This window comes from Bidens hawaiensis, unplaced genomic scaffold, assembly GCF_021521415.1.
Source record: "Bidens hawaiensis isolate Kalapana, Puna unplaced genomic scaffold, B.hawaiensis_p1.1 tig00004931_1, whole genome shotgun sequence".
In the NCBI taxonomy this organism is placed as follows: domain Eukaryota; kingdom Viridiplantae; phylum Streptophyta; class Magnoliopsida; order Asterales; family Asteraceae; genus Bidens; species Bidens hawaiensis.
This window is the reverse complement of record NW_027491311.1, coordinates 1,592,022-1,617,439: the sequence shown is the minus strand read 5'-3', so window position 1 is coordinate 1,617,439 and position 25,418 is coordinate 1,592,022. Positions and strand designations below refer to the sequence as shown.

The window sequence follows — 25,418 nt, the reverse complement described above, 5'->3', positions numbered from 1 at the left end:
TAATCATAAACGAGGTGTTTTAAGAAAAAAATACCCTAACAAACTTTATCTACCCTGTAAGCCAAAACATGCTTGTCGTTTTCTGAGAAATAATATTGATTATAAAAATCTTAAAATCAATAACTTAACCGCTTGGTCCTACTTTTATATTCTATTTGCATCGGAGGCTCAATATCCATGTTTTTTATATAATATAGAGGCAAAACAAAGAAAACAACTCAAAGTCTCAAACACTAGTAGATTAGATTCTTTTGTTGTGAGTGTATAAAAAAAGAAAAATAATAATACAATAAGTGTTTGTAAGTAGAATAGAGATAGAGATAGAGATAGAGATAGAGATAGAGATAGAGATAGAGATAGAGAGTTGGATGTAAAAGGCTTTTAAAAAGTAAACAAAAATTAAAAAAAGAAATGTATTTTTTAATCTAGTTTCAGAGAAACTGAGAAAGAGATGGAGGCTCCAACTTGTTGATAGACTTATTCAAAGTTCACAAATTGAGCTGTATCTTGTATTGAATAAAAACAAACATAATCCTATGTATGGCTTGTGATGCATCTTTCAAACAAACAATCATAAATGGTCAAACCCACTTCCCATGATCAAAACATCTTCAAATAATTTATTCATCTAGTTGCCCACCTATTTGTAAAGTCAAATGACACAAACCTCCTGTCATGCTTGAATTCTGTAACTGAATATCCTATTTCTCTCCCACTTCATGTTTGCCACCAGCCATAGAAATTCAAAGATGGCTGCAAGAATCAGGCAAACACTCTTAATATTGTTCATCCATTTTTGGTTTTCAACAGCTCAGACTGATGATGGTAAGTTCTGTTCAATTCATCACTGTTGTATTAATCTTATAACCTTATCTAGTTTATATATTTAGCATGATGATGATGATGATGATGCAGCTACATTTCTGAGAGCTCTGAAGGATGCATGGGATAACACACCACCCAACTGGGACGATAACTTGGACCCGTGTAGCGGTTGGGACGGGATCACCTGCACAAACTCTCGTGTAACTTCTATGTGAGTGATCTTATATATTCCATTAATATTCATTTATTTATAACTTGAAACTAAGCAAGCAGTGGCCTGTTTTTAGAACTTTGGCAAGCATGGGTTTGTCTGGTTCCCTCACCGGAGATATCGGACAGTTAACAGAGTTGCAGATTCTGTAAGTTCAATTTCCGGTCAGATAGTTGACTGGGTTGTGTATTCTGTAGCTTTGCTTGAAGCAGAACAATTAAAGTTAATATATTTTTTTTATCTTTGTATGTAGAGATCTATCTTACAACAAAGGTCTGACCGGTTCTTTGACTCCAGCAATTGGGAATTTGAAGAAATTAACGAATCTGTGAGTAGCTTTTATTTTACCATTCAGAACACAACAGTCTTTAATCTCCATCTTCATTTATATTATTTAGAGATTTCTTATATATGTTTCTCACTTTCATCAGCATGTCTGTCTATCTTCATTTTCTTCTTTAAACTTGAGCTTTGTGAATACTATTTCTCTAATTGCATCAAACTCTACATTATTATTTGTGAAAAGAGAAAACATAATAACAAAATAAGTGTTTGTGATGCTACTATGAGAGGTTAAACAATATTTAGAAATAAGTTTAGAGAAATAAATTATAGAGATGGAGATGCTGTTAACCGCTTACCTCATGTTTCACTGAAGTCACTTTTTAACTAAGAAAACACAAAAGTTTTAATATTGTTTCATTGTTGTGAAACCAGGGAATTTCGTAACCTGGTAATTATTTAGTGGTAGTTTTTCAAAAAAGTGTTTACATAGTAATCATGTTTTTTTTTTCTTTTTAATTTAGGTAACTCTGTTTAACTATTATTATTGGAGCTTTTAGTTATTTTTAATTTATATGAAAAGTGTTTGGCCGGCTTTAGGGAAATAAGATGCATTAGTTTATTAAGGATGCTAAGTTTGACTTCTTGCAAGGTATATATACTTTTCTTTCCAAATCTTTATGATAGCATTCGGTGCCAGTGTTGACCCGCCTACTTATGAATGTGTCGATTTGGGTTTTGTTATGCCAATTATACGCAAAAGTAAAAGTAATAAGTAAAACCTTCCAAATCTTTTTATTCAAAAAGTTTATTAGTCAAACTTTAAATAATATAACAAAGAAAAGTACTCATGTTGGTGTCATTTTATAGGAGCATCAGGGGGAGGAAAAAAGTCATCCAACACCGGTGTCATTGTAGGATCAGCCGTTGGTGGTTGTGTGCTTGTTGTACTATTGGTACTTGCAGGAATGTATATTTTGCGTAAAAGAGGGCGAACTGAAAATGTGACCCGTGAGAGCAGCCCTTTTGGTATAATTTGCAATGATTCTAGCTATAACTATCAGCGAATATAAAATTTAGTTTCTGACCATTTTTGTGTAAACATTTTAGCATTATGGGATGCAACGGGTGCGAGTGGGGCTGTCCCTCAGTTAAAAGGAGCAAAAGCTTTCTCTTTTGAGGAGCTTAACACATACACTAACAACTTTGCAGAATCTAATAGCATAGGAACGGGTGGATATGGAACGGTAAGTGTGCACGTCTATATCTATAATACATATAAACGAAACACCTAAAATTAGATAGCTTTTAAACGGGTTATAACATCTTCTTAAATTAAAAATTAATCTTACCAATTATTTGATATGAAAATTTTATAAAATAGGGATATACTAAAATTTAAAATCCAATTTAAAAAGAAAAAGATATTATTTATAATTAATAAATAATTTTATGGTAAAAAACATAAGCGGGTCATGGGTCATCAAATCCAGATAGCTTTTAAACGGGTTATAACATATCATTTATTTATGAAACCCTTTCATTATCAAACCCTAAGTATATTATTAACTTTCTTACAATAAAGAAAATTAAAATCCAAAAAATAAATATTAAAAAATAAAAATATAAAACAACTATTCTCTCAAGCCATCAGATTGCATTATTTGTAAATGAAGGCATCTTACGCATTTGACCTGAATTCACGGGTAAAGGTCTCACCAAACTCAGGTAGCTCTTAAACGGGTTATAACATCTCATTATATTAAAAATTAATCTCATCAAATATTTGATATGAAAATCATATAAAATAGAGATATACTAAAAATTAATAGCCTATTTTATTTAAAAAGATATTATTTATAATTAAGAAACAATTTTATAATAAAGAAAATAAACGGGTAATGGGTATCACCAAACCCAGATAGCTTTTAAACCAGATTATAGCATATTATTTATTTGTGAAACCATTTTATTATCAAACCTCAAGTATATTAATTATTAACTTTCTTACAATAAATAAATTTAAAATCCATATATATATATATATATATATATATTAAAAACGAATAATGTAAAACAACACCCGTAATAGGGTTAGGTTATAATAGGAAGTATACTTTTTGTAGGAATGATAAGAAGTAATCTTGTCTATTGATTTTGAATATGGAGGGTTGAAATTAGTTTAGGGGAAAATCAAGTGTGAAAAAAGGAGAGGTCATAAAAGGAATAACACATTTGTTGATTTTCTCTCTCCACATGCAAGGCACATGCCAAATTCTCTCATCATTTTAAAACGTCCATAACTTTTTTTACGACGTTTTTATTGAAAAACAATTCACCATAATAACGAGTGTCTTTTTATCTTTTATATGAGTACCATATTGTAATATAAAAATTAAAAAAAAATTAGTGGGTTTTTTACAAATTGTGTTTTACCGAATTGTGTTATACAATAGTATTTTTCATTATGTTTTTTCCATTGCGTTATTTACATTGTGTCATACAAGTGTGTTTTTTATTGTGTTTTTGTCATTGTGTTTTTTTTCATAGTGTATTTTTCCATTGTGTTTTTCATAGTATTTTCTATTGTGTTTTTTCGGACTTTTCCGGCGAGGTGGTGGCGGTGGGTGAGGGTTGTAGTGGCGGTGGGCGGTGGAGTGGTGGTGGTTGTAAGAGATGAGTGAAGATGTAATTGGGTTTTATGTAAGTGGGTTTTTGAAATTAATTTAAGTGAGTTTTGAGATTAAAGTAAGTGAGTATTAATATTAAAGTGTTAGACTAAAATACCCTCCTTCTTAGCCTTCTTAAGAAAATCAAACTTCTTATTTGAACACACACACACACACACACATATATATATATATTAAAAACGAATAATGTAAAACAGTCCCCGTAATACAGGGATAAAATCTAGTGTGACGTATATATGGGTAGGTTGATCAACTGTTTAAAATAAGTCAGGTTCAAAAGAGATGATTTTGTTCAGATCCGAAATGTTTTTTTTTCTCTACCAAATGCTTACATTTGTTTTTGTCCAAAAACTTCAAGGTTTGTTTTTTTTTAATTATTATTGTTTTTAAATTTTGTAAATGAAAGTGTCTTAATATAAGTACAAACATTCAAATTATTTCAATAAATCTTAGCCTTTTAACAACATTTGTTCTCTACATTAGTTTTTTTTTTACCTTATTTCCAACCCAGTTCAGTCTTTACAATTAATTTTAAGTATCAATCCATTAGAAATAAAATAGAACCAAAATCCACCTTTTCTATAATTATAATTAAATGGGGTCAAAACTAACAACTCTTTTTGTACAAAGACTAAAGAAAATAATTAAGGTTGGTTTTTGTTACATTATTTTGTGTAGGTATATAGAGGTAGCCTGCCAAATGGGCAGCTAATTGCAATCAAAAGGGCTAAACAAGGATCAACACAGGGCGGGCTCGAGTTCAAAACTGAGATAGAGCTTCTTTCAAGAGTTCATCACAAGAATCTCGTGAGTCTTGTCGGTTTCTGTTTCGATCAAGGTGAACAAATGCTGGTTTATGAGTATATTGTGAATGGTACAGTCAAAGATAGTCTTTCAGGTAATACTACCTTTTCACATGGAAAAATCATAATTACCTATTCATCTTAAATTAAAAAGCCCGATGATCAATGGTTATGATCCAAGCAGGGAGATCTGGAATCAGGTTGGACTGGATAAGACGACTTCGAATAGCATTAGGAGCAGCAAAAGGTTTACAATACTTGCATGATCTTGCTGATCCTCCTATCATACGTAGAGATGTCAAAACAAATAATATCTTATTAGACGAACGCTTAGTTGCAAAAGTGGCGGATTTCGGTCTTTCCAAATCGTTGGGTGATGCAAATAGGACTCATGTTACCACTCAAGTCAAAGGGACAATGGTTAGTATATGTTTTTTTTTATTTGAATTAATAACATGGATAGTCCATATGGTATGCACTAATTTTGGTTTTAGTCTCCAAGTTTCAAAAGTTACACCTTTGACCTAGTTTGCACAACGGTAACCCATTTGGTCCGTGGGATTACGTTTGTGTAAGCTAGGTCAAAGGTGTAACTTTTGGAACTTGGAGACTAAGACCAAAATGAGGGCATATAAGAACTGTGGAATTAATTCTTTTTATTACCTGATTATTAAAGGACTCACTATGAAAAAAAATATGCCATTTGGTTTGATACAGGGCTACATGGACCTCGAGTATTACATGACACAACAGTTAACAGAAAAGAGTGATGTTTATAGCTTTGGAGTCGTGTTGTTGGAGCTCATAACAGCAAGAAACCCAATCGAGAAAGGGAAGTACATTGTGAGAGAAGTGAAACAAGCCATGGATACAAGTAAAGAGCTATACAAACTCCATGATGTCCTTGACCCCACCATCGGTTTGAATAGCCAACTAAAAGGTTTGGAAAGATTTGTAGACGTGGCATTGCAATGCGTTGAAGAAAGAGGAGACCGGAGGCCAACAATGAGTGATGTTGTGAAAAAGATTGAGAGCATTATGGAACTTGCGGGCCTTAACCCGAATGCCGAGTCTGCATCAAACTCAACAGATTATCCAAGTAAGGGAAGTGAGCATCCTTATACTAATGATAGCCTTTTTGCTTATAGTGGCGACCAATTCTCTACGAAGTTGGATCCCAAGTAGAAATATTCGAACATGCAGCTAGACGGAAGACTTCTTGATTGTCAAATGTTTTTTTGTTTGTGTAAATAAGAAGTACAAAATACAGATTTAGGCATGCGAGGTTGTATGTATTTCTTTAAACTTGTTTATATTTTATGTTGCACACATACTATTTGAAGCTATTGCACTTTTCTCTTATCGCAATACAGTAGGTTTCATATTTCAGTTCTTGGATAGCTTTATGAATCGTGGATGCTTCACTATCACATTAAAGTTTTCATGGTTACACAATATCAACAATCAGATAAGACATAGATGGTTTATGCAAAGGCAAGTTCATTTCCCTTAAAACAAAGTGTAGATTATGTGTCTAAAAAAGAGCTTATGATTTTCTTATAGAGAGGGTCTAATCATCTTAATGATTGGAGTGAATCATTGCAACTCTTTATTAAAGAATGATAATTGTTGTGTAACCGGCCAGTGATAGTTACAACAGTTATATAAATGGAAACTTCTTTAGTTACTCGTGCTCACAATTTTTCACACTCCCAATTAAGTTGTCATTAAAACACTGTTGTGGCAGCGAATCTATAAGGATTCACTTGGACATACTTAAAACGACGTTAATTCGGTCGGTAAAACCCGGGTTTTGCGGCAGACGTGAATTCGGTCAAAGTATGTAATTTCTTTTATTTTTTGTCAACTCAAACTGAAGAGGTACACATAAAATAAAATTCTTTTTATTGTTTTGTATAAGTTTTAATTAATTTGGTATAAGAAAGTTAGGTTTATGTAAGAATAAATATTAAATATGCATACATCTATTGAAACGTGAGCAGCCGGGCCTAAGTTTCCACTCTCGCCCTGAGGGTTAACCAAGACACGGTGACAAGTGGGACAGAGGAGAGCACAAGAAGACATCAAGGAATCGTCAAATTCTACGTAACCAATTTACCGGATAGATGCAATGGGACAGAGGTAGCCGAAATACTAAACGCTTTTGGCAATGTGTTTAGGGTTTATATTGCCAAAAAGAGAGACAAAGAAGGAAGGCGGTTTGGTTTCGTAAATTTCAAACAGGTTGCGGATGTTGTAGATCTGGAACGGAGCATGCAGAACGTCCGAATGGGAAGTAACAAGCCGCTGATCAATGTGGCCAAGTTTGTAATGGAGAATAGTGATTACGAGAAGAAAGAAACTGATAAACAAAAGGAGAAGACCTACGAAAAAAAAAGCAGAAGATCAATCTAAACTGAAAACAAGGCAACCTGGAGTGTCATTCAAAAGTGTGTTGTCAGGAGAAGAACCAAGCACAAAACATAAGGAGGTGATTGAGATCGATGAGAAGATTACAACGTTCGGAGATCGGGTCGGTAGGGCGCTTATTTTACGAATGTCAGATCTTGAATCATTAAAGAAGGTGGGTGTTTTGTTGAACAATTTTTCTCAAGAGGTCTGCCATATTCAATATTTAGGAGGCCTTAATGTTTTTGGTACGTTCTCCAATGGAGAGGAGGCTGAGTCGGTAAGGTTGAATGCTCTTAAGATGGATAATTTTTTCTTATCGGTAACACGATGGGAGGGTCAGGTTTTCTATTTTGAAAGGTTAGCTTGGATCAAAATCCAAGGGGTACCTTTACATTTGATGGAGAACGAGGTCATCAATCTAATTGGCAGTAGGTATGGTACGATTCTGCAAATGGCACAAGTTGATAGAATGGGAGGCGATTTATCATACGAATATTTAGGGGTGAGGGTAACCGAATCAATGAGGAAGTGATCATCAGTTGGAAAGGAAAAAAGTTCCGACTTTGGGTAACGGAAGAACTAGGCGAATGGATTTCGGACTTCCTAGGTTGTCCGCCATGGAAAGACTCGAGAAGAAACAATGAGGAAGATATTCAAAACCCCAATAATGATACCGGCGAAGATAATGTGAGCAAGCCAGAGGAAGAAGATGACGGTTATTCTGGAAAGGATAATTGCGCATTTAATGGGGAGGATGTTTTGGAAGGAGCCCATAAAATCACTTCGGCTTCTAAAGGAAATGATGAGGGGAATATTGGTCCAGAACTAGAAGAGGGGGAGATTGAATGTGGTGTTGACTCGGGAATCAAAAGCATCAATTTAAGTGGGACCACAAGGAAAAGAAGAAAAGTTAAAAAATTCAAGAGAATAGGGTCAAAATCACCCCAAAAAATATTCTAATGATGAGCCTGTCACTAAAAGAAATAAACGTGTGGATCCAAATGATCTAGATCGTTTCATTGGGCTAGTAGAGATAGTAAACGGGGAAGAGCAAAGATCATCCATCATATGATAACATTGAAGATAACATGGAGGTAAATTATGTCCATATCTTTTTGGAAGATAATTCTCTAGAAAGTGAGTCGCACCTGGAGGCACCTAAGGAAGATGAGGAGAGTTTAGACCTTAATATTTTACCGGAAGAAAACAGAGAAGAAACAGCAGGTAGAGAAGAAACCGAAATCGAGGGGGCTGCTATGACGACGGAAATAAATCATACAGTCACTCTCGGCCGAATGTTGGGAGCGCAATTGCAATCCTTTGAAGACTTGATTATAGTGAAGATAAAAGATTGTGTCATCTATGAATTTTCTTTCAGTAAATATTAGAGGGATTGGTGTGGAAAAGAAAGCTAGTTGGATTAGAGTTATTAAGGAAAAGAATGGGGTGAGTTTCTTAGCTCTTCAAGAAACTCAAGTGGGAAATTTGGGTGATTTTAAATGGAATTATTTTGGGGCTAAAGAAACCTTTAGATTTGAGTTCGTAGATCTGGTGGGAAGGTCTGGCGGGTTGGTTTCAATATGGGATCCAATAGTTTTACGATTGAGGGATCGTCTAAACATAGAAGATTTTTGGCGACAACTGGTGTTTTAAAAGAGGGTAATACATTACTGAATATTATCAATGTGTATGCTTCCCAAAAGAGTAATGAGAAAAAGTTATTGTGGCAAGAGTTGGGTCAGGTTATGAGAGCGAAACCTGGGTTTTGGATGTTATTGGGATGCTTTAACACCGTTACATTGCAGGAGGAACGAAAAAAATTCTGTTTTTAAACAGTATGATGCCTCAGATTTTAATGACTTTATTCAGGAGATGGGGTTGAGGGAATATGCTATGAGAGGTAATAGATTCACTTTTCTGGCGGGCAAAGGTCGGGATGCTAAGCTGAGTAAGATCGATCGTGTCCTGGTTTGCCCTAACTTCTTTGATAAGTGGTCTGAGGCTAGCTTTAGGGCTTTGCGGAGATGTTATTCAGATCATACTCCTTTATTACTATGTTTGGTATGCACTAATTTTGGGCCTAAACCATTCTGGTGGTTTAATTCGTGGGGGGACAAGGAAGAGTGTGACCTTATTGTTAAGGAGGTTTTGGAGAGAAGAGATATTAAGGCCCCTCGAATATGGTTCTTAATAATAAATTCAGACTTGTTAGAGCTAAGCTTCAAAGTTGGGAAGAAAATTGGAAAGCCAAAGAGGTGGAGGTCTTGACAAAGTTAAAAAATGAAGTGGAGGGAATTGAAAAAATTATGGAGTCGAGAGATTTGGAAGAGGAGGAATGGTGGACGTGGGAGGAATGCAAGAAAGAAATTGAAGGCATTGATCAGGATAAAATTCAAGATCTTCATCAAAAGTCTAGAGTTAATTGGGCGAAATTTGGGGACGACAACACGGCTTTCTACCACGGGGTTATTAATGGTAGGAAAGCTAAGAACTCTATTCCAGGTCTTCTTATTGATGGGGTGTGGGTGGCTAAACCATCTTTGGTAAAAATAGAAATATTTAAACATTTTAGAGACCATTTTTCAGATCATAACCAAGTACGACCACCCCTTTTTTGTGAAGATATCAAGAAAATTCCAATAGAATTGGTTGAGTCACTGATTAGTCGGTTTTCTAAAGATGAAATTAAGGCCGCAGTGTTTGATTGTGGTTCGGACAAAACGCCAGGTCCGGACGGGTTTAATTTCCGGTTCATGAAAAGATATTGGTCCCTACTGGAGGATATTTTTTGGAAATTCTTAATGCTTTTTCGAGACGGGAGAGTTTAGCAAAGGATGCACTTCCGCTTTCATTACTTTAATTCCTAAGGTGGATAATCCGGTTTTTTTAAAAGATTACCGACCTATTACACTGATTGGAATTATTAGTAAGGTGGTTTCGAAACTTTTGGCGGATAGGATTAAAAAGGTGTTACCATTTGTGATTTCTGAGAACCAATCGGCTTTTCTAAAAAATAGATTTATTCTTGATGGGCCGCTAATGGTAAATGAGGTCCTAACCTGGTTGAAGAAGAAGAAAAAGTCCACTTTCTTGATTAAGATTGATTTTGAAAAGGCTTACGATAATGTTAATGGTCCTTTTTATTATCGATTCTTGAACAAATGGATTTCCGGAGAGGTGGGTTCTTTGGATTAAAGGGATCTTAAAATCGGCGAGAGCTTCAATGTTGGTGAACGGGTCGCCCACTTTTGAGTTTAATGCTCAAAAGGGCCTTCGTCAAGGCGACCCTCTTTCTCCTTTTCTCTTTCTAGTGGTTATGGAAGCTCTTTCTTGCATGATTGATAAAGCATGCGTGTTGGGGGAATTTGAGGGTATAAAATTCTAGGAAGAAGAATGGACTTTATCCCACCTTTTCTATGCGGATGATGCAATGATTTTGGGTAAAGGTGAAGTCTCCAATGTTGATCGTTTAGCAAGAATCCTTCGATGTTTTATTTGTGTTCGGGTTTCAAAATAAACTTGAACAAATCTAAACTTTTTGGAATTGGGATTAATGAAGAAGAGATGTATAACACAACTTCGATGTTGGGTTGTAGAAGAGGCGATTTACCTTTTGATTATTTGGGGATTGTAGTGGGCGCAAATATGAATAGGTGTTGTTATTGGAGAAAGGTTATTGAAGTTTTTGAGAAAAGGTTATCGGGTTGGAAGGCTAAACTCTATCATTGGGAGGTCGGGTCACTCTTGTTAAATCGGTTTTAACTAGCCTTTCTATCTATTATTTTTCTCTATATAAAGCTCCTTTGACCGTCATCTCAAGTTTGGAAAGGATTATGAAAAGGTTTCTTTGGTCGGGTAATTCGGAGCATCATAAGATTCATTGGGTGGCTTGGGAACGGGTCACGGCTAGCAAAAGATATGGAGGTCTGGAGATTCAGAACCTTCGTGAAGTTAATGATGCGTTGCTTTTTAAATGGGGCTCCTGCTTCCGGTTTTCTCAAGAATGTTTGTGGAAAACGGTGATATCTGTTACTCATAAAGCTCGATCTCGTAAATTTTCTTTACCAGTTAGTTCTCAAATGGGAGGTAATTGGAAATCTTTAGTGACAAATATTGATAACCTGTCAGTGGGAGGTTCTCCTTTATATTTTAATTACAGAGCCACGGTGGGAGACGGTAAAACTATTCGGTTTTGGCTAGATAGTTGGTTGGTGGATATCCCTTTATTTAAAAAATGGCCATACTTGTTTGCTGTGGAGAAAAATATATTTTGCTTTGTGAAAGACAAAATGTATTTTGAGGAGAACAAATGGTATCTTATATGGAATATGTTTGCTCAGCCGATGACCAAGGAATGTTCAAGTGAGTTTGCTGAAATGGTGGACCTTATAGATAATTTGGGATAATAATGGATCAGATAGATGGAGATGGGGCAATCAGAGCTTGGGAGACATGTCGCTCAAAGAGGTAAGGGACATTATCCAAGATGAAAAAATAACCGAGACCATTTCGTTATAAAATGGGTGAGATGGGTTCCTCTTAAGTGTGTTATTATGGTGTGGCGTGCGGAGATGGGTCGGCTTCTGGTTAAAGTGGAACTGTTAAAATGAAACATTCACGTAAGTGGTCCAAGGTGCATTTGTTGCGAGTGGGGTGATGAGTCGGTGGAACATCTTCTGTCGAGTTGTCCGATAGCTTTGGAAGTTTGGGCGGCCATTGGTCAATGGTGCGGGTTAGGTAACGTTTTTGTGTTTGGGGTTCGGGATTGTTTAGAGCTATATAAAGGAGTTGCAGGTGGTAAGTGGGGGAAACGCATCATGCAAGGCATTAGTATTGTTACATGCTGGAGCATATGGCTAGCCCTGAACGACAAGATTTTCAATAACAAACCAATCGTCGGGAGAAGTATAGTTGACAATATAAAAAGTCTCATTTTTTTGGTTAAAACATAGGTCGAAGTTCAAAGGTTTAAGTTCGAAAGATTGGTGAATTTCGCCGTTGTATATGTTGTAAGTTTGATGGGCGGTCTTCGGTTTGAAGACTTGGCCTTGTTTTGAATGAAATTTATCTTCCAAAAAAAAAATATTAAATATATATATTTATTTATATGGTCATCGTTATCATTTATATTATAATATATCAAAATAATTAATTATACTTTATCAGATATTAGTTGGGTAATTGTTGATTGACCATATTACCTTTAATTAACTAATAAAGGGTAATATGGCCAATCAATAATTATCTTACTTACTCTATTAATAAACAAAAATAAAGATAATAATGTGTCATAACCACATTAAATCTTAATCTCTAATCTCTATTCTTTTTAATCCATGCTATCCATGGGTCATGGGTTAAAATCATTTTGGTAATTGTGTTATAAAATATTCAATTTTCCATTCTAATCTTCTAATATTTCATCTAATTCATATTAGCTATCAATGGGTTATGGGCCAAAATCATTTTGGCAATTGGGTTATAAAATAGTCACGAAATTAAAAGTAAAATTTTGATTGAATATTAAACAAGTAAAAATATGAAAAAGAAGTAGAAAATATTGCAGGACAATCTTTTTAAGGTTGTTTTGTTTCTTCGATCTCTAGTTTCTTTTCATGAACATTATATATTACATTATTCAGGGTAACTAGCAGACGTGGTTAAAATTTGTTTATATTGGATGACGATTTGAATACTTGTGATAAAACAACAAATATTGTATATAAATAGATTTTATCAAATTTATAAATTTAAGATTAAAGACTTTTCATTGTTTGTACAATACATTTCATTTCTTTTTTACCTTTAGTTTTGTTCATTTATTTCAAATAGCAAAACTTACGTTTTTAATTATTTGACAAATCTCGTGTAATACACAGGTAAAAATCTAGTACCCTAATAAAAAAACACATACAATTTTATGTGTCTCATCTCTCCTAAACCGGGTTCCTCTCAAGAACCCTAACACCATCATTAACTATACATCCTAAAGGGGAATTCGATCAAGATGACAAGCATGTCAACTACATCATACGCTATTGCGGTTACTACTCTCCCTACTGCAACAGGTTAATAGGTTTAATATTTATCATGTTTTCTATTATTTTCATGAAGAACTAATCATCAGTGATATCAGAGAGATGTTGATTAATCGGTTCTTCATGTTTTCCCTAAATCTGGAATTGAATCAGAAACATAGACTAAAACTTGATAAACCCTAATTTTTTTCATGTTCTATTACGGAAACAATATATGAAACTGTTTAAAATCGCTAAAAGTCATGTTTAATAAACCTTAATATTTTCAAAATATGTTAAAAGATTTCAATTCCAATATTTTTTATATGTTTAACTGTTAAAGATTTTGATGATGTTTTTCGTGTCATCATAATTCTCGAAAATCATACATATTTTGGTTCAAAGTTAGATTAAAATGTGTTAATGATTATTTAGGGAAATAGTGTTTTAAATCTTGGATAACTTAAAATTTTTAATATTTTCTTAAAAGATTTGAATCCCCTCAAAATAGGAAACAGGTATAATTGCTAATCACTAAAAGATTTGAACCAAATTTTATCATTATTAATTTAGTTAGTAAAGATCATGGGTTAAAGGCTTAAACCAGTTTACGGATTCATGGGTTATTCAAAAATTTATGTATTATGGGCTTAAAGCAGTTTATGGGTTCTTAGAATTTATAGGTTTTTAAAAATGGTTGGGGGTCATAACCCATAAACCAGAAAACTCACTAATACCGGAATCAATATTTTCCCAAAAAACTCCATTAATTCCCGCAAACACCCAAATACCGAAAACCCACTAAAAGCCGGAAACTGGCCATTCCCGGGAACCCAAAATTCCCGAGAACTAAGATTTTACCATAAACTTAAAAATCCTTGCCCCTAAATATAATTTTTTTGCTATTAAGTAATTAAATGTTTTGTAAACATTTAAATATTATAAATTTTTACAAAACATAAAAGGCTTAATTTGAATGAATTTTTTGATGTATCACTTTTGCCCAAAGGTGATGTGTTACATCTACCCTATCGTTCAAGTCTAACTAAAGCTTTTGTTAGTTTTGCCTGACATGATTCAAATGTCTTACTTCTGCCCAAATATGATGTGTTACATTCATATCTAGCAAAACTGGCCTGTGCATAATTAAAATAATTGTCTCACTTCTGCCCAAAGGTGATGTGTTACAATTGTTTTGCACACATACTTAAATAAATTTTAATTCTACACAAAAATGATTTATTTTTTATTTAAGTAGAACTTTTTATTACAGTCTATTAGTTTGATGTTAATAATAGACATCACATTCTTCAATAAAATATAATGATCCTCACATTAATTTATAATCATTATATTAATGAAGGATAATTAATTTTTCAGTTCAAAAAAATTAATTATCCTTCATTAATATAATGATTATAAATTTTAATTTGTCTTACTTTAATATCTTATGGCATTACTCAATATAATTTCCTTCCATAAATTAGTATCTTATCCAAAGCATCCACTATAATCTCAAAACACAATATGAGTTTTGCTTCATAAAAGGTTTAAATAAACATTTAGCTCTTCTCAGTTTTGATTATCCCTAAAGACATGATATGACAATCCTACCGCTCTTTCTAATAACAATAATTCTATTGAAAACTAGAGCATAACAAATGAGATGAGTCAATCATAATGTCTCTTATGATAATGATACTCAATAACTTATTTAAATAAATTTTAATCTGTCTTACTTTAATATCCTATAGCATTACTCAATATAATTTCCTTCATAAATTAGTATCTCATCCAAAGCATCCACTATAATCTCAAAACACAATATGAGTTTTGCTTCATAAAAGGTTTAAATAAACATTTAGCTCTTCTCAGTTTTGATTATCCCTAAAGACATGATATGACAATCCTACCGCTCTTTCTAATAACAATAATTCTATTGAAAACTAGAGCATAACAAATAGGATGAGTCGATCATAATGTCTCTTATGATAATGATACTCAATAACTTATTTAAATAAATGCTATTACTAGAGTTATTCTAGATTAAGTTTTTCCTAAGACTAATCAAAATAACTCCTAAGATTCATGCGCTCCTTAAAAATTCTAACTATAAGGTTAAATGAAATTACTGAATACATCATAATGTACAAAAACATGAACCATAATATTAAGGGCTCACAAATGAAAATAAGTGCAATTTGATGCCTCAAGAATCCAACTATAACACTCAGAGTACCAAAGGAAAATGAGTGTGTTGATCAGCAACATATGTACAATATATATATATATATATATATATATATATATATATATATATATATATATATATATATATATAAGATGTTATTCAACTCACTACCACTAAAGCCTAAAAGAGGATAATTTTAAGGTTCATGGACAAAATACAAGTATTACTTCTAGCTTTAAGTTCTCTAAGGAGAAGTCTCATTGCAAAAATATGTCATTAGATTAGGCATAAGCAACAAGACTATCCATTAATTCAAAAGAACAAGTAGATAAAATTGATAGTTATATGTTAACGATATTTAAGTCTGCTAATCCTAATATTCCCATTAACACATGACTGGTTAAGTCTAGTTCTATATGTTTACCTGAAATCAACAAATAACTAACATGAGTGTTAGTGACAAGTTTAAATGTTAAGGTTATTGGAATCATGATAAACTGTCTTCTAATTACACTTTATGATACCTTAAATATTATGGAGATTAATCAGAATTTAGTGTCAATACTTAAGCTACATTATGCCAGTTTTGAGGTTTGCATAGCTAACATAAAGTCACTCTTACATTAAACTCTCTTATTATTTGTTATCAATATCTAGATTGAAACATTTATAAAATAGAACTAGCTGATACTATATACTTTCACAACTTTTTGTTATCGTGAAAATTAAAAACTTAACAAAAGACAAACGAGACCTATAAAATTCATCCATTAAAACCAAATTTCATGACATGTCATGACATGGTTTATGAGGGTGATTTTTCATATAAGCTCAATCTTAGTGATTTTAAATCATGTGTTAGATGCCCTAAACATTACTTGGCTTAAGAAATAAGTATGGGTCCACCAGAAGTTATATTTCACTTAAATTCGTGTAACTTATTAAAACGAAATATTCAGACATAATTCTTTTATCATTTAAAAGGCTATTTGCTTGTATCTAATCTGTTTTCTATAGTCCATGGTCTTAAAGAAATCCATTCATATATACTTAATATGATTTCTTCTAAATATGTCCCTAAGTTTACTATGACATCTAGACATTAATGAAATTAAATCAAGTCTAACAAACTACTAGAAAAAAGGCCTTTAATGACATGCTTACAATGACATGCGTCGATTTATGACACGCGATTGTGTGTGTCATCATAAAAACGTCATATTTTTTAAAAACTAGAGAATTTATGACATTTATTTTTGCGTGTCATTAAATCACTGTCATAATTTTAAAAATTAACCAATGCGTGTCATATTTGCGTGTCATATTGAAATCCCAAATAAAAAAACCCCACCTCTAACTCTTCCCCCTTCTCTCAAATTATCAGATATCTTCCCCCTTCCCCTTCATCCCTAACACGTAACAGCAGCAACATCTACGCGAACACCGCGACTTCCATAACCACGCGACTGCCGATGTAACACCCCGGCCCGGTTAGGGCTGACGTGTCACTCGATACGGTAATTATAGACATTAAAAACGTTTTCATTAAAGTATTAACCCTAATTTTTAAAATTGCACAACGGTCCAAAAACATTCAAATTTAAAAGTACTCAACAAAACGACAATAAAATAAAGTTGTTTAACTTAAAAGAAATTTTATTAAGTCCCCTCGTTTTACCAACGTCTAGCCTTTTTCTTTTACTCTCTTATCACACGTTTCCCTGGTTCCCATGAGTACCTGTAAAAAATAACAGAAAACACAAAACAAAGAAACACGGCTGAGCCAAAAATTGCCCAGCAACGGAGGAAACAATAGCAATAACAATAGACGATGAAAAACAATACGATACAATGAATGATCAAATGAGAAACCAATAAAGTACACGAGCCAGTAACAGTAACAATACGTTGAACGATCAGTTATGAATCAGTACAATAACAATATATCTATGGAAATACCCATGTGAGCCAGTAACAATAACAGTAACAGTAACAGTAACAGTGCAGTATGTATATTAGCTGCAGACTAATGCACCAGTAATTAAGTGAGATAGGAATGTGGGCACACACACCTAACCATTTCACTCCAGTAACAGTTTACCTAGGATCGATCCATACACCTCTCAGTAATCAATAAATCAATAAGTGCTCTCGTCGCACAATAATATAGAGACGCTGTGGACTAATCGCTCCGCCACAGATAGAGCACGTCAAGGGTGCCTCGATTGACGCCCTATGTCCCCATAGGTGGATAAATGCTCGGGTATTGAGGTCAAATAAAAGGCAATAACAATAATCAATGTCAATTCAATAGGTCTCAATAACAATAAGTCAATGGACAATGGTCTATTTGGAACATGCGATAATGAGTGCAATAAAATATATTCTATCGCATGCATAACCTTTTTAGTTAATCAATTTAACAATAGCAATCTAACAATTTGCAATAATAAAAAAACGACTTAATAAGGGTAGCGATGACACGATACTATGAACGGATAAAAACTATGATACGACTAATAACTCAAGAACCGATATATTACGAAAACAACGACACAATATGACACTACCAGTGTAAGGCCACGAAACCCGTACACTATGAGATCGATGAAAACAATATTTATGCTATAATTTAAATACCACAGAATCCGTACCTTAATCGATGAGCAAAACTCAATAAGTACAATACTCCTTAACTCTCACACGAACCTACAATATTATTTATTGTAACTTAGATCATGTTATTTCATTCGGGTATGCTTACAATCCATATACTTTTTAATAAAAGATGTGCATGTATACAAATGTTAGACAATAATTACTCTTTCCTACTTGCTATCGTTATTACAAGTTTTAAAACTGTTTATATATGAAGTCCACTTATCTTTTTGAATTAGATGGAACACAGTTAATATTTAACTTACCAATCATCCCAACATAACCATTTACACTATTATGCTTTGCTTTAACATGGTTCCAACTAATAATCATCCTTTTCATAAATATTACTTATTCACTTTGGATTTCATATTTTACACAGTTGAATTTTGAAAACATTGAAAACGACATTTAGCTAGTAAATATATTACAAAACAATTCAGATTTATATATGAATATTAGGGTGAGCCATCGGCCTCTGGTTAGAATTTTAAATACAAAGAAAGCATGGTTTAGTTTGCAAAAAGGTTTACCTTCAGATTGGAAACCGGTGAATTAATCAGTGGAGTTGTTTTCAGAAATTGTTTAGCAGATGTTTCAGTTAACCTCTTCCCGTTAAGCCCCATATTTTAAACCGATAATTCAAATAGGAAATAGGCGAGAAGGATAACAAATAGCAGGAATCGATCATGTACTATGCTATTACCTTCAAATGTGGAGGATTCGTGACGGCGGTCCTTAACCAAGGTTCCGGTGACCGCGGCTTGACACGGTGAAGCAGAGAAAAGTACAGATTTAGGGTTTTTGTGATTGGGAGGTCGTCTTTTAATAACAAATGGGCCTCGCTTAAGATTGATTAGAACACTCCGTATTTGTCGGAATGGAAGTACATGGCCTTCCAAATTAACTTTCAAGACATGGCAAAAATGGTCCCTAACTTTATTTTATAATCAGTTAACATTTAACCCTTTTAGTTTACAAATAAATTTTAAACACCCTAAACTTATTATTATAAATATATCGATTAAGTAACATTTATTATATATCATATTCGGTTAGTCGACACCATTTAAATGGATTTTTTTTGATGTATTAAATTCGTTTAAATCCAACACATTAATACAATATATTTATTATTTTAGGGTTTTCGAATTTTCGTATATTACAGCCGACCGCCGCTAAACCACCGCGACTTCCACAACCATGCGACTGCCACAATACCACTCACCACCACCACCGCTGTCACACTACTATGCTGTTAACCACCGATCGCCACCACCACCACCGTCAATAATCTGCAGGTAGGTTCTCCATTGGTCCTCAATTTTACTTCTGTTAGGTTGAAATCGAAGCAAACTATTCTGATATAATTACTTTACTGTTAGGTTAGGGTTTAATGTTGTTTGAATTGTTAATCCTGGTGTTAATTTGTTAAATAATTACTAATGTTAATTTGTTAAATAATTACTTTACTTAATGATGTGTGAATTGTTAATTGCTTAATTAGTTATACTAATTTTAAACTATAATTGAAGATGTGTACCATTGATTTATAATTACTGAATTGTTAATTACTTATGTCTACTATTAACGTTAATTGTTGATATTTGTTAGGGTTTGCTTGCTAATTATGCTTAATATTAACGAATATTAGGTGTTGAGCGTGTAAAATGTGAATGTTCTAATAGTTAAGTAGGGATAGTTGGGTATTAGTGTTGTACTATTGAGTGTTTATGCTTGCTTGTAGAAACATATGATTTGTTTATGATTTGCTACATGGTGTTGTATTGTGTATACATTTTATATTTGGATTGAAAGTTTGATTTTGTTTTTTGTCATGGTGTTAAGTAGAAACAAATGGGCATCGATAAATCATGGATTTCATTTGATAGACTATCAAATGCATATGACGAAGGTGTGGAGGCCTTTTTAGAGTTTGCACAAAGCAATAATCCAAACTCAAATGTTATACCATGTCCTTGTCAAAAATGTATCAATTTGTGTCACCACTCTATTGTTGAAGTCCGTTATCATTTGTTTGCCCGCGGTTTCAACGAAAATTATAAGATTTGGTCTTTCCATGGAGAAAAACTTCCTAAACACTCTAGGCCTCAAGACTTTGATGATAACTATACAAGTGATTATCACTATACAAAGGAAATGCTAGATGATGCCTTCGCATATGTTGACAATGAACCCGAGTCGTTGAAATCACTTCTTGAAGAATGTGATAAGCCACTTTATGTAGGGTCAATGTATAATGCACTTAGTGGATTATTGAAATTCCAACATTTGAAGGGTCAATATGGTTGGTCTGATGCTAGTTTTGATGCATTGTTGGGTGCCATAAAAGATGTCTTACCATTAGATAGCACGATCCCTAGCTCGATATATGAGGCCAAGAAGTTATTAAAAGGAGTAGGTCTACAATATGAAAAGATTCATGCATGTGAAAACGATTGTATTCTATTCTGGAAAGAACATAAAGATGCTTCTCGGTGTCCAACTTGTGGCGCATCCCGTTGGAAGAATAATACGGAAAACGTTCCATCAAAAGTTTTGTGGTATTTTCCTCCCATCCCTAGATTTAGAAGAATGTTTTCGTCACCAGAAATCGCACATGACTTAACTTGGCATGCACGAGGCCGGGTAAATAATGGTAAGCTAACTTATCCTCGTGATTCCCCCGCTTGGAAGCTTGTTGACAACACATGGAAAGAATTCGAAAAAGAAGATCGGAATATTAGATTGGCTTTGTCTGCTGATGGTATTAATCCTCATAAGTCATTAAGTTCCAAGCACAGTTGTTGGCCCGTTATCCTAATAACATATAATCTGCCCTCTTATTTGTGCATGTCAAGAAAATTCATGATGTTGACTCTATTGATATCAGGACCAACCCAACCTAGTAACAATATTGGTGTCTACTTGGCGCCATTGATAGAAGATCTAAAACTCTTGTGGGAAATAGGTGTTAAGACATTTGATGCATATAAGAAAGAATACTTCAATCTAAGAGCAGTATTACTTTGGACTATAAATGACTTTCCCGCATATGGTAATCTTTCGAGATGTGTTACCAAAGGTTATCATGCTTGTCCAATATGTTCAGAGAATACTTCTTCACTATGGCTGCCAAAGTCTAGAAAAGTATGCTTTCTTGGCCATAGAAAATTTCTTCCACTTCGGCATCCTTTTCGTAAAAGAAAAAAAGATTTCAACAATCAACAAGAGAGGGATGCTATGAAACACCCATTATCAGGTGAAGAAATTTACGACTATTTAGAGGGGTTTGAGAATAAATGGGGTAAGAAGAAAAAGTCAAAGAAGGAAACGTCAAAGAAGAAAATGTCGAAGAAGAAAACATCAAAGAAAACTTCAAAGAAAAAAACGCCAAAGGAGAAAACATCAAAGAAGGAAAAAGAAAGTATAGACGAGAGGACTAAATTGTGGCATAAAAATCAGTTGTTTTGAACTTGAATATTGGAAGAAGTTGTTTGTCGTCATCAGTTAGATGTTATTCACATAGAAAAAAATGTGTGTGAGAGCGTTTATGGGATGTTGTTGAATTTTCCTCACAAGACGAAGGATGGGTTACACGCACGCCAAGATCTTGTGGAGTTGGGCATTAAGGCTGAATTACAAACTCAACCGAAAGGGAACCGACTTTTTCTTCCGCCTGCTTGCTACACATTAAATACCTCAGAGAAACATTTATTTTATGATACCTTGTCTAACATAAAAGTGCATGATGGGTATTGCTCTAACTTCAAGAATCTCGTGTCTGATGATATTTCAAAGATGAATGGTTTGAAGTCTAATGATTGTCATGTACTGATGCAACAACTTCTTCCTTTTGCAATCAAGGGGGTGTTACATGAGAAAGTGAGGAAATCAATCATAAGTTTGTGTCATTTTTTCAATAGGTTGTGTAGTAAAGTTGTTGATGTTAGTAAGCTAAGCAAATTGCAAAGTGGCATCGTATTAACTTTGTGTTTGTTAGAGAAGTATTTTCCTCCTTCGTTTTTTGATGTCATGATTCACTTGATGGTGCATTTAGTTAGAGAGGTGAGGTTATGTGGCCCGGTTCATTTTAGGTGGATGTATCCATTTGAGAGATACATGAAAATACTTAAAGGGTATGTACGGAATCATTATCGACCCGAGGGTTGCATTGCTGAATGCTATGTAGCAGAAGAAACCTTAGAGTTTTGCTCGAACTACTTAAAAAACATGAAATCAATTGGCAATCCGTATGAAAATGTTGATGAAAGAACCCGCACCCGCAAGCCTTTATCAAGGGCCACTGTTGAAGTTGTGGATGCTAGCTTACTTGATCAAGCTCATCTTTATGTATTACGAAACACTGTCGTTGTGGAGCCGTAGATAGAGTAAGAATTACAAAAATTTGTATATTATATTTTATTTTACGCTTTCTTGTCTAATACATCAAAATTCTTCTCAATTCTATGATTTAGGCAACATATGTTGGAATTGAAGGATCTTAACCCCCGTTTCTCTCGAAACAGTACATGGTTGCAGAACCAACACACTTGGAGTTTTGTTAGTTGGTTTAAGAACGAGGTGCATTTTTAAATAAGTTTGTTAGAAATACAATAATTTTTTTATTAATTTTTGTTAAATTACTTTAATAATTTTTTAAATAGGTTGGAAAACGTTTGGCTAACGGGGAAGATATTAGTGACACTATTCGTTGGTTGGCCAAAGGGCCTAGTTATTCAGTTAATAAATATAGTGGTTTTACAATAAATGACTATCAATTCCATACAACTTCTCGAGATGAATCTAGAACAACTCAATGTAGCGGAGTATCTTTAGTTGCACATGCTATGCAGATTGCTAGTGCAAAAGATTCTAATCCCGTGTATGGAGCTGTTACTTACTTCAGTCATATAAAGGAGATATGGGATGTTGATTATCACATGTTTACAGTTCCTGTTTTCATGTGTGATTGGGCTGATAGTCGTGGAGTAAAAAAGGATGATTTTGGGTTCACGGTTGTTAACTTTGATAGGCTTGGTCACCAAATCGAACGCTTCATATTAGTGTAACGCCCGTAAATTTCGTTAATCGGCTCGATTGTTTATAAATGTTTGTTTAGAATCCAGGACTCGTCTTGAATCTTCGGGGGGCCTCCTAGACGAGCCCATAAGTTGAATTACTTAAGTTTCATTCAAGTGTCGCAACTTTCAATTTGGAAGGGCCAGAACGTAACATTTTATATTATAATCAAAAACCCAAAACCCTAACCCTATGGTGATGTCCGATCGGAAGCAGCAACCCACCCCCTTTCCACCTCGTTTTGCGTGCAATCAGCCACCGTCCAGCCGTCCAAACTTCAATTCCAGATCGGTATTATACGTATACAACTCTTTTTCACCCTAATTCATCCTTATGGCGCGCTTATTGGTCGTTAAGATTGAGTTTTGATGATAACAGCTTGCTGACAGATTTAAATACGTTTATTGTAGGGTCTGTAATGCGATGTTAATCCACTGTTTTTGATCGATTCTTGATTCCATGATGTTCTACTTTGAGTCTAGTTTTCAGAAAGGTATAATACGTAATTTTTGGACGAGATTTGAATAGATTTTATGATTTTATAAAATCGAGTGTCAAAGCTGATGCGGGATGTCGGATTCTGGTCTGTCTTCCCGACATCATAACCTTTTTTCAAAAAGTCTAAATTGGTTGGTTCCAGTTCTGGAAGTTAGTATTTTGAGTTATAAACCAAACTCAATTAGAATCGTTTAATTTGGCTGGGTAATGAATTTTATAAAAATAAAACCATTTTGTTGCGTAGCTGAAATAGCTGCACATACCTTTCTGTGTTGGAAGAATTTTTATGATTTTTGTGTCCACTAGAAAAATATAATAAAAATATTTTTATAAACTTAAGATATTTATGCAACACTGGTAAAAATTTAATAATTTAATTCCATGGTTTTCCTATGTAATAAAATACATCTTTGCATGCTAAAATCTGCATGTTATATTCGTATTGATCGATAAGTTCGTTTTAGGCTTAACCGGTGGCTGCCCTTTCTCGCATCTTTCGGGGCTGTTATAATTGAAGTTCGTTCTCCGTCAACTTCCTAGGTATGTCACTTGCATCATACTAAAATTTCATGGCCAATGGAGGTGTTTAGGTCGGTCAATCGATTTTAGTTCGAAAACTAGGGTTTATCGGGTGTAGTATTGGCAATTGTTGAGTTTGATACGTTAAACGATCGGAGGACCAACCGAATCAGTTTGTACAGCCCTAGGGGGGTTTAAGGGCTGTGGGAAAATTATATTTTGATGCACGGGGCTGTTGGGGTTAGTGCTTCGTCAATCGAGTCGGCGGTGCGCGAATTTTCGTTTAAACGTTAAAGTAAGAGTTGTAAAAAGGAACCGTCAACCCTATCAACTCGGGTGACATAATCTTGGTGAATGAAAAGATTTAAAATGGAATTTGGTCCATTCGGGGCTGAGTCGTTTAACAAATGGTTTTAAGGTTTATTTCGCGCGCATTCGACCCGATTTGATTATCGTTGGGCCTTAGGCCAAGTTGTTGGGCCTTGGGCCAAGTTGTTGGGCCTTGGGCCATAGTGTTGGGCCTTGGGCCAAAGTGTTGGGCCTTGGGCCAAGTTGTTGGGCCTTGGGCCAAAGTATTGGGCCTTGGGCCAAGTTGTTGGGCCTTGGGCCAAAGTGTTGGGCCTTGGGCCAAGTTGTTGGGCCTTAGGCCAAGTGGTTGGGCCTTGGGCCAAAGTGTTGGGCCTTGGGACAAGTGGTTGGGCCTTGGGCCAAAGTGTTGGGCCTTGGGCCAAGTTGTTGGGCCTTGGGCCAAAGTGTTGGGCCTTGGGCCAAGTGGTTGGGCCTTGGGCCAAAGTGTTGGGCCTTGGGCCAAGTTGTTGGGCCATTAGGCTAGAGTGTTCTTACAGTCTAGTTTAGTAACGCGTTGTGTATAATTTACAGGCCCTTGCTTGTGATTGTGCACTTAGGGATTTCCTAGCTCATTGCAGGTGTTCGGTTGATTCAGGTGAGTTCATGATGCCCTTTTTACTCTTTTCAAGTTTTGGGCTAGCATGCACACCGTAATACAATTTTACACGATTTTACTCGTTACAACTATTTGGATGTTATTACACAGCCTCATTCATATTTGTGCATTTATGAAACTATTTGTGAACTATATTTTATGCCTTAGGATATTGTAGACTCGTTTATGGTCTTATATTCCTTAAGGTTATATACCTGAATATGGTCTAGACTCGATGATGTTAATAGGCTTGGTAGTAATTGAATGCGAGTAGACCTATTTACTTA

At 34.4% G+C, this 25,418-nt stretch overlaps 3 protein-coding genes across 3 annotated transcripts; all 3 read left to right on the top strand.

Moving 5' to 3' along the window:
* The first annotated feature begins 649 nt into the window (after positions 1-649).
* LOC143628379 (leucine-rich repeat receptor protein kinase HPCA1-like) lies at positions 650-5,996 on the top strand. The gene is made up of 11 exons (XM_077097992.1): positions 650-825; positions 916-1,036; positions 1,113-1,184; positions 1,290-1,364; positions 1,754-1,769; positions 1,937-1,970; positions 2,189-2,347; positions 2,429-2,565; positions 4,687-4,906; positions 4,996-5,231; positions 5,529-5,996. Exons 1-11 carry the CDS (start codon positions 720-722, stop codon positions 5,994-5,996), a joined length of 1,644 nt encoding a protein of 547 aa, XP_076954107.1. The 5' UTR covers positions 650-719.
* Positions 5,997-9,403: 3,407 nt separating this feature from the next.
* LOC143628378 (uncharacterized) lies at positions 9,404-10,051 on the top strand. Its single transcript, XM_077097990.1, has one exon. The coding sequence runs from the start codon at positions 9,404-9,406 to the stop codon at positions 10,049-10,051; it is 648 nt and encodes a 215-aa protein (XP_076954105.1).
* A 9,895-nt stretch (positions 10,052-19,946) lies between these two features.
* On the top strand, positions 19,947-21,563 carry LOC143628377 (uncharacterized). Its single transcript, XM_077097989.1, has one exon. It carries the CDS (start codon positions 19,947-19,949, stop codon positions 21,561-21,563), a length of 1,617 nt encoding a protein of 538 aa, XP_076954104.1.
* Positions 21,564-25,418: the final 3,855 nt, after the last annotated feature.

Excerpts from the sequence above, each read along its gene's own strand:
- LOC143628379 (XM_077097992.1), top strand. The coding sequence starts at position 720 with ATGTTTGCCACCAGCCATAGAAATTCAAAGATGGCTGCAAGAATCAGG. Across the intron at positions 826-915 it reads AACAGCTCAGACTGATGATG|CTACATTTCTGAGAGCTCTG; the intron begins GTAAGTTCTGTT and ends ATGATGATGCAG. Across the intron at positions 1,971-2,188 it reads TAAGTTTGACTTCTTGCAAG|GAGCATCAGGGGGAGGAAAA; the intron begins GTATATATACTT and ends GTCATTTTATAG.
- LOC143628378 (XM_077097990.1), top strand. The coding sequence starts at position 9,404 with ATGGTTCTTAATAATAAATTCAGACTTGTTAGAGCTAAGCTTCAAAGT.
- LOC143628377 (XM_077097989.1), top strand. The coding sequence starts at position 19,947 with ATGGGCATCGATAAATCATGGATTTCATTTGATAGACTATCAAATGCA.